At 38.9% G+C, this 10,027-nt stretch overlaps 1 protein-coding gene across 1 annotated transcript; it reads left to right on the top strand.

Moving 5' to 3' along the window:
* Window positions 1-5,924: 5,924 nt before the first annotated feature.
* Window positions 5,925-6,595, top strand: LOC147918186 (dolichyl-diphosphooligosaccharide--protein glycosyltransferase subunit TMEM258-like; the record flags this gene model as incomplete). Its single annotated transcript, XM_087434068.1, has 2 exons — window positions 5,925-6,050; window positions 6,360-6,595. Coding segments are annotated over 2 exons (240 nt in total), but the record flags the coding sequence as incomplete, so codon positions are not given.
* Window positions 6,596-10,027: the final 3,432 nt, after the last annotated feature.

Below are 10,027 nucleotides of genomic sequence, written 5' to 3'. Positions count from 1 at the left end.
TTCTCTTCCTGGTTTGGAGATATTTGTATTGGCCAGTTGAAGTTGGGTATCAGAACTGAAACCCACTCAGGTGGAGAAGCCTCTTTTTAAAATGAGAAATGTGAATCTGTGAGTCTATACCTTTTGATTCTGCAGTGTATGAATTGGTTAAAAGTACCTGGTATGGTCCTTTCCAACAGGGCTGCAAAGAGCCTTTTATTTGATGCCTCTTCTGGTAAATAAATTCTCCTTAAGAATAATTCATAAGGTCTGGGAGCTCTCTGTCAAAAGAATCAGCTACCAACTTCTCATCATTTTTTTTGTGTCTCAATGAGACCTTGAGAATAATTAAGATATTTTCTTTAAGCAAAGTTGGTTCATACATTTTTTTGTCTAATTGCATAGGCCATCCACTTATTATCTTGAAAGGAGACAGCGGATGTTTACCAAAGGGTGTAGATCGAAGATTAAGGAGCACTAGTGGAAGAGCTTTTGGCCGTGAGAGATTAAACGCTTCTGAAAGCTTTGCCAATTGAGTTTTGATTGTGCCGTTAGTTCTTTCCATCAATCCTGAGGATCGGGGATGGTAAGTGCAGTGGAAATGTTGCATCATTGGCCAAATATTACGAATAGATTTAATTATTTGTCTGGTGAAATGAGTTCCCCAGTCACTATGTAACTCAGTAGGAATTCCCCAAATAGGAATTATTCTCTCTAATAGTAATTTACCTGCTGTTAGAGCCGTTGCTCTTCTGCAAGGAAAGGCCTCAATCCAATGTGAGAACACACAGTCATTTCAAGATATATTTATATTCTTGAGATGGTGGCATTTGGACAAAGTCCAATTGCCCTACCTCAAAGGGTCTCTTAGGAAAGGGAAAGTGGCCTTGTGATTCATGAAGTAGTTTCCTTACATTATATTTTAGGCGTATAACACAACGACTGTAGGCTTTATGAACTACTGTGGGAGAAGGTATCCAAAAGTATTTTTTTCCTCACAAAATTATCTTCTCAGGTGCCCAATAGGTTAATTAGTGTATATCCTGGAGCAGCGGCAATTGTGCCCCGATAGGTACTATGGCTTTTTTTCCTTTATTGGGCCCAAAGCACATCTGTTAGGGGGCGTCAAAAATTCCCCATTTTGACTGCCATATCTGTTTCTCTTCTTCTGTGGTGATTCCTTGCAGCTGTAGAAGGAAATCTTTTATGGGGTTAGCAGAGTTAATAGGAGGCAGCAGGCATTTTTGAGGCTGGACAGCATATCCAGCTTGATAATGTCTTGCTTATCATTTAAGTAATACCCATCTGTAAGCCAAACTAAATAGAATGCAGTTGCGGATTTTTCCTCTTGTGATGTTGGAAGCAAAGTAGCAGGGTTAAAATAGTGGATAATATTTACCTACACAATTTAACCTAAGAAGGTTTATCATTTACTTGACAATGTTTCCCATGTAATTTAGCATACAAAACAAGCCTAATTAGTTTAATATCTCCCTTTTTATAGGAAGAGAAAATAAATTTCTTTGAGAAGTCCCAGGGCCCTTTGAAAATTCTCAAAGAAAAAAGTCAAAAGAAAGACTTGATTTAGGATATGATTGTGGGAAGCTTGTCAAAAATATCAAAAGGTTTTAAAACACTTGGTCAGACAAGATCAAGGGGCTGCTGATCTCATTGCAGTGAAACAATGCTTAGTTATCCATTCAAACAAAGTAACAACAGAAGCAGTCAAGGGCAAACAGCATTTAAACAGTCAAAAAAAAAAAAAAAGCCTTAATAGAGAGACCTCAGTCTTTTGAACTTAGGATACTACCTTAACAAAACATAGATGTCTGTCTTTTAGGTAAACTTACTCAAAGGTAAAGAAAAACTTTTTTATATAACAACCTCTATCAAGAGCAGACTAAGAGTTTAAGAAAATTATCCTTTTAAAAGAAAGAGAAAACCGAATTCTAATTTTTTGTACCAGCTTACTTCTGATATTAAAACTTATTCCCTTAATTAAATTTATTTTAATCTTAGCCAATTTGACCATGTATAAAACTCTTTCCTTAGGGTTCCTCTTCCACAAACCTTCTATAACTTTCTTTTTACTTTTAGAATTTGTCTCATGCCTTTCTTTTTCCTCTTAGTAGTTTAGGACAAATTTATCTTTCTTAACCAAACAAAAATATTTCCGTTCTTCATACCTTCTTTATGAAAACATACATCTTACTTTCCTTGAATACAAAGATGTTTCCCTTATTAATTTTTAGTAGCTTTAATCACATATTAGAATTTTTAGCCCTCAGAAACCTTAATTTCTAAGTAAAAACTAAGTAAGCAATTATAAACTTTCTTTTACGTTAGCATTTCATGGCTTGGCAAATTTATAAATACCTTTCATAATTTTTAAAAATACGTTGCTTTGGGCCGGCCCCGTGGCTTGGTGGTTAAGTGTGCCGCTCTGCTGCTGGCGGCCCGGGTTCGGATCCCGGGCGTGCACTGACGCACCGCTCCTCCGGCCATTCTGGGGCTGTGTCCCACATACAGCAGCTGGAAAGATGTGCAGCTATGACATACAACTATCTACTGGGGCTTTGGGGGAAAAAAAAATATATACGTTGCTTCATAGTACAATCTTTTAATAAAACACAAGACATGTTTACCAATAGACACAAAACTTCTTTTAGTTTCTCTGTAATAAGCCAAAAGTAGATAAACCTATATTTAGCATCAATGTCTAATACCTTATTTGGAAGTGATCTAGATACTCAAGGAATTTTTATCATTTAATTTAACCTAGGAAAACTTCAAAGTTTCATGCTACCAAACAGATTTTGGAAGCTATTTTAAGTACATGCACCACAATGCATAATATTTTTAAAAGTTCACCCAACACTCATCTTTTTCACATCTATTTAGTTGCTTGTTCCCAATAATTATTTAGATTGCCTACAAGACTTCATGAGACATTAGATAAAATTAGCCATCATTTAAGTGATTATTTTTGTTAACCAGTTTTGTAATAGAAATAACATCAGCCTATTTGACCAATAAATGTGGAATAAAGGTTGCATGTCTGCATCATAGCCAATGCTGAAAACCAACAAACTTAAATAAGCTTTTCTTTACCAAAGATTATTTCATATCACGCTAACTTGAAAGATATTTGGGTTAGTTGCATTCAGAAATCATTTTTGTAAGTGCTTACTTTCAGCCAATTAAACAGAGCTCTTAATTTTAGCCATACCATCCAGAGGTAAAATATCACAGACATATGACATACATATAGATACACACATAAGCAACAGACAGATGCAACAAAGATTTTGTGGCCTCTGTTTTAAAAATTTTAGCAGTTTGCATGTGTGAAAGCTTCTTTTCCCATTTTTTTTTCTTTCTTTCAGTCTTAGCGGCCCCCGCCCCCGTTTTTTAAGCACTTGCACAAGTCTCCGGAGGGGAGGCATCCAGCCGGGAACTGGTTGGGCTTTTTAGAAGCTTGATTTCCCACCTTTCTTTTAGTTTTGTTTTGCTATAAAGTCTGAACAATTTCTAGGGACTGTGTAGTGGGTCAGAAGTCTGCTGCTTCTGAATGTTACTCCCTAAAGAAATGTGTAATCACTCTCTTACGTGCCTTGGTTTTTCCCGCTGGTAGCCTAATACTGCCATGGGGGCTTGGAGCGCCAGTGACCAACCCTGATAACCACTTCCCCAGATGAGCCTTTAATTAATTAACGTGAATGATAGTGGAGTTCCCTATGGGACCTCTGCACGTCATGAGGATCACCTCTGACACTTTGGTCGGAAGGAGCAATGTCCCTTTTCTTTGGACCTGAACACATTCAGTTTCTCATTTCTCTATCAAGCAGTTGTTCAGACTTTATAAACACAATTCTTCCCAATTTAAAGCCGAATTTAAAAAGTCAGCCTGCCCCATTCACTCCAAAATTACCCCTAGGCTCCCTGGCCTAGGAATTCTCCTAGGTTTCTCTTTCCTAGGAATTCGCCCCTAGGTTCCTCTTACCTAGGGTATGTACTGGTACCCTCTTAAGACACTTAGTCTTAAACCTTGAAACAGCTCGTGTAAACTCTGGACCATCTACTTAAAACAAGGAGGTCTAGGTTTTAGGAGAACTCATCGGGGTCACCTGAAAATGCAGTGATCCTGGGGGGCTCAATGGGCCCCTACTGGTACCAAATGCCAGTTCAGTGTAGATTCCAGGTAGTCTCCGGTGGGTTTCTCTGAAATCCTGCTGCAACTATGCCAAGAGTGATAATACAACTGTTACCACACAAAATTGGGGTTCTCTTGCCTAATGCACATAAACAGACAATTAATTATGGAGTCACTTTGAGGGAAGAAATCATCTTTATTCTGTGAGATCAATCTGCAGGGAGATAGGAGGCATGTGCCCTCAGATCTGTCTTCCCAATTCAGGATTTGGGGTGAAATTTAAGATGTTAGAGAGAACAGGCTAGCACGCAGAAATGCTGGTGGGACAGGTTTTGATTGGTGGGCTTCAAGGATTTGTAGTAAAGTTTTAAACATTTATGACAGGGTTCCAAATATTTATGATGATGTTCTAAACTTTCATGATACAGTTCTAAACATTTAAGATGAGGAGGGGAAGAAATTTTAATACCGGATCTTCCTGAATGAGAGACCCCTCACTTCTGATAAGAGTCCAACTTCTAAGTTCAGGTCATGTCTCAGTTCTTGGTTTCCATGGGGAGGAGAATCTTTGGTTCCACGGTCATTTCAGGTCAAGATTTCTTCTTCTGCACATGCTCTGGTTATGTAACTTCAAGAATTTTCTGAAAGGTAATTCTTAATCACTCTGTTGGTAAGAGATAGCATCAGTTGAACTGGTCTTGGGGGCCTGCGGTTACACAATGAAGTGGTTAAGAATCAGAATATTTGGGTTTAAATCCAATTTCTGTTACTAGCTGTGTGACCTTAGGCAGTTACTTAATCTCCCTGTGTCCTTCTGTGTCCTTGTTTATGAAACAGGGGCATTCATAGTTTCTACCCCTTAACAGTGCTTTACCTCACACATTGTATGTGCCTAGTTACTCATACCATGTTCTGTAGGAAATCCTTCTTTGGCATTTTGTCAAGAAACTGCACTAAAATTTTAGTTAATTTTCAATGATTTTTGGAAGCCACACTGATATTTCTGCAAATGTGACACCACAAGATGGAGTCATGATGCGAGCCTTCCAATTGCACCTCAAAGATGACTTGGGCAAGGTCCATCTATTGCAGAATCTCACACCCTCCTCCAACGTCTTGGCAACACTCATCTTACCTGACAGTTCTTTGTTTGGTGTCTGAACCCCAGTAGAACATAAACTCCAAAATGGCATGAACCATGTTCCTCTTATTCATCACTATATCTCCAGTGGGTAACAGAGTGCCTAGAACCTAGTAGGTACTCAATACACATTCATTGAACGGGTGAACGAATGAGTGAATGAATGAACAAACTAACAAATCAATCCATGGCTAAAGGCAGGACAGGAAATACGAAGCACTGTGCCTCTAACTCTGTACAGTTGATACACATCTGTCTGTTGACTCGAGAAGGGAATCTGATACACATCATGCCACCTTTTGGCATTGTATTGAAGGCAGTCCAGGAACTAAGTTTGAGGGACATGAGAAGTCCATCAGCAATGCCATACACCCAATTCGTGGCTGTTTCCTTGACCCTTCAAGAGTTGGCCAACATATGACAATTGAGCAAGTAACCAAAACATGTAAGATTTAGTAATGAGTAAAAGACCTTTAGCCTTGAAAATTATCTTTAGATATTATCTTTCCATGTCGTTATGATATAATATAGAAGTATACCAAAGAATCAAGATAATTATATCATGGCTAAAAACCAAACCCAGAAAAGAATAACAAAATCTCATGATAATTGTAAGTCAAATATAAAAATTTTAAAAGAGTGGTAGATTAACCCAAGACCACCAAAGTGGAGCTCAAGGCCATTAACAGATATAGCAGCCCAGGGAACCTGGCTGTCTTCCCCCATCTGGCTGTGGTGCTCTTGGCCATTGGTATATTCTTCACCGCCTGGTTCTTTTTGTGTGTGTGTGTGAGGAAGATCAGCCCTGAGCTAACATCCACGCTAATCCTCCTCTTTTTGCTGAGGAAGACCAGCTCTGAGCTAACACCTATTGCCAATCCTCCTCCTTTTTTTTCCCCCAAAGCCCCAGTAGATAGTTGTATGTCATAGTTGCACATCCTTCTAGTTGCTGTATGTGGGACGCGGCCTCAGCATGACCGGAGAAGTGGTGCGTCGGTGCGCGCCTGGGATCCGAACCCAGGCCACCAGCAGCGGAGCGCGCGCACTTAACTGCTAAGCCACGGGGCCGGCCCAACCTGGTTCTTGGTTTATGAGGTCACCTCCACCAAGCACACTCGTGATATCTACAAAGAGCTCCTCATCTCTTTGGCGGGCTTTGGAGTCCTCTTCTTGCTGCTCTGGGTTGGCATCTACGTATGAGCTCCCAAGGGTTCCAATCAGGAGACTTCACTGCTTTTGTAAATTAATTTTTTTGCTATTGCTAGAAGTGTCCCACTTGCTGCTCACAATAAAGGCAGATGTGTGACAAAAAAAAAAAAAAAGAGATCCTATGACTTGATTAGGACAGTAACTGTGTGAAGACACTGACTGAAAATGAGCCCTCTGGTAAACGTAAGACATGAAACTTAAATGAAATATTGCTGATTATTTATAATTTACAAGGCACTATTCACAGCTACTGAATTGAGGGACATTATCATTGACTGGCAGGCACTATAGTTAGTACAAAACCCAGAAATGATGAATTTGATATGATTATAACTGACAATATAAGTGTAACATACTCTTAATTAATTATATCACTGGACTTTAGCCCGTGGATGTTGTCATGGAAATTTTATAAAGTCATTTTATTCTCAGTGACTGCTGCATATGCTGATATTTTTTAAAACAAGAAAGGTCGTAATTGTCTCTTCCTCTAGTTATCCTAGCCTGGGTTCCCCTTTCTCATCAATATTTCTCCAGAATGTGAACCTTATACTTAATAAACTTGCTCAACATGGATTCAGAACTGCTGTAACTTTTGTTTTTCTTTAATATTGCCCCCAAAGCAACCAAAATTGTCAGCCGTGACGTGTTAGTCACAGCTAAATTATGTTTTGGATGTTACTGCACAGTCTTTCAAAATAAAGTCTCTAAGAACCATTGATGAGGAATCCTGACTGACAGTCTAGGAGATACACTTTGGCACATTGTAAATATTTATTCAATTATACTAAGAGACTAAAATCTGGCCCATCTTTGTTAATATTGTTAATTAATTTTAAGTTTTACATTGTTCGCATGAGCTTTCAGATTTCTTGGGCAGTGGTAATAACTCCTCAGTTCACCTGTTTACTGAGCACCTGCCCAAGGCAGTCCTGGTTACCTCTATAGAGGAGTAAATCACCTTCCCCTCTCCCCATTTATCATTCCTGTCCTCTGGCAATTCACTCAGTCCTGCAATCTGCTCTACTCCAGGGAAGGCTCCAAAAGGAGAGGAAATCACTCTCCTGAACCTTGCCTTCAGAATTTTCAGGGTAGCACATGGCTCAAACACTGGACCAAAGAAGGCTGTGTTCGGCACTATTGCAGCATGAGCTGCCAAAGAAGGAAGGGGGGACTCTGTGCTCCTCTCAGGGTGTTCACGGGCTTCATGTGGCATTCTCCCTGGACTCAGCTCTGGGGAGCCAGGCCTGCTGCTCCAAGGCAGAGGCAGCGCTAACCATGTAAGTTACCACTTGGGGCCCTATCTATATGCCAGGCACTTTGCTAAGGCAGTCACATACTTTATGACCTTTAATAGTGACAACAATCCTATGAGGGAGGTACTGTTATTGTTTCTACTTTACAGATGTATAAACTGTGTTGGAGAGACTCTAAGTAATTTGCCCAAGACATTGCAAGAATAGGACTCAAAGCTAGGTCTCTTAAATTCCCAAGTCTCTGCTTTTGATCACTACACATATCGAGGTCCCGTTTAATACTAAAAATAAAAACGAAAATAAATCCCCACATGCTAAGTCATTGGTTCCTTCAACATGTTTTGAGCATGTGCTCTGTGCCCCTTTGTAAGGCCAGCCCCTCCCCTGCACACTTTATCCCACCTCCTCTCACCACTCGAGGATGTCACTCTTGCAATCCTCTCCTCTCTCTTCTGCATCATCAGCTTTTCCCTCTCTACTAGATTGTTCTCATCACTGCACAAGTACACTGTTATTTCTTCCATATTAAAACTATTATTTCTTGACTCCACATCTCCCTGCACCTACCATACCATTTCTCTGTTTCCCTTGAGGGCAAAACTCACCAAATGAAGCATGTGTTCTCACTGGCATTCAGTAACCCAAGTGGCTTTGTATTCCTTCTATATTCTCCACCAGAATCTGAGGTTTAAAATTATGAAGACATCTTCAGCATCTTTTCCTTAGGCCATTTCTGTGAGCAGATTGAGCATTCAATTGTAGTTTTCATTTCAAATGTGGCTGGTTTTTTCTTTACATTAAGTTGGAATTTAGCAGTAAAAGGGCATAAATTCAGCCTTGGAAGGGACAGTAAATTCTGTTGTTTCCTTGGCCACCCTCTGCCATTTTGCCAACACTGCAGGACACCAAAGTTGGGAGTATGGAAGATCAGTGGAAATCCATTGCCACAACTGAGAGAAAGGAAGATCCCTCTGTGATGTCTGAGAAGTGTTCTTTTTCTACAGAGTCTATTGGATGCAATATTTTGCTATAAAGTTTATATATAAATCATTTTCTGTAAATGAAATTATGTTTTAAGCAAAGTTGAGGAGCTTGCTCTGTAAAAAGACAGACGAAACAGAATGAGCAAAAAGAACATAGAGACACACAAGAGCATTTCATGAATTATTGTGGATCCCTTTGTAACCCGGAGAATGTTTTTGTAATGAACGCATTTATCTTGTGCACAGCTCTAAATGTTCATGTATCAACTGTGCTTTACCAAGCATACCTGTGGAGGAAGGGCAGCATTATTTGTTAGTCTGTATTTTATAGATGTTCTTTTTGTATTACATGATTCATTTTAAATTCTATAATGAGTATATATTTGGGAGTTTCTCTCTTTCAAATGAATTTTAAAAGCAGTTTTAAATGACTCATGAAATATAGTTCAGAAAGCACCATCATGAGGTAATTCTGAGATGGTTATTTACATAAGCTTGAGTCCCAGTGGTTTACACGGTGTTCTCAGAAAGGAGGTTGGGGACTACAGACTGAGAACAAACTCTCTAAAAGAAACTCAGTATAAAGTTTTTACATAAATGTAAACTGTGTAGGAAGGAAGGAAGGAAGAGTGGGAATGAAAGAAGGAAGAGAGGGAGGGGAGGGAAGGAGGCAAGGAGAGAAATGGGAAGAGAGAGAGAAGGTGGAAAAAAGGGAAAGAAGGAAAACAAGCTCTTTCCTAGAATAACTATCCTGTCATCATTGAGTACAGGCATGCCATATCTGTAAAAGAGGTAAATCTGGGACCAAACTGCTAAATAATAAGCTACTTTTTCAACGATTAACAACATGTTAAAAATAAGTACCTACTTTTTCAACAATTAACAAAGTAGTAAATAATATTCTTAATTTTGGATATGAAGAAACTGTATTTGGTTAATTATACATAGATATTTAAATCCTTGCAAAATAGACTGATGAGATGCACTTTCAAATTTCCTACGAATCAATAGGGAAAAGATAGAGAATCCAATTAAAAATAAGCAAAAAGCTTAAACAGCCACTTCACAAAAGTGGATATTCAAATGGCCAATAAATAATGGTATTCAACATCATTATTTATAAGGGAACTGCAAATTAAAACCACAATGAAATACCAAAACACACCCACCAGAATGAAAAAGAATGAGAACATTGCTATGCACCAACTGGAACTCTCATAGTGCTGGTGGGAGTATAATTTGGTATAAACATTTTAAAAATTATTTTGCTTTATCTACTGAAACTGAACACATGCATATCCTATGG

Source organism: Ceratotherium simum, chromosome 1 (assembly GCF_057802395.1).
Source record: "Ceratotherium simum simum isolate JZ-2026a chromosome 1, ASM5780239v1, whole genome shotgun sequence".
In the NCBI taxonomy this organism is placed as follows: domain Eukaryota; kingdom Metazoa; phylum Chordata; class Mammalia; order Perissodactyla; family Rhinocerotidae; genus Ceratotherium; species Ceratotherium simum.
Note: the sequence above shows the minus strand (reverse complement) of the source record. Positions and strands in the feature narration are given on the sequence as shown.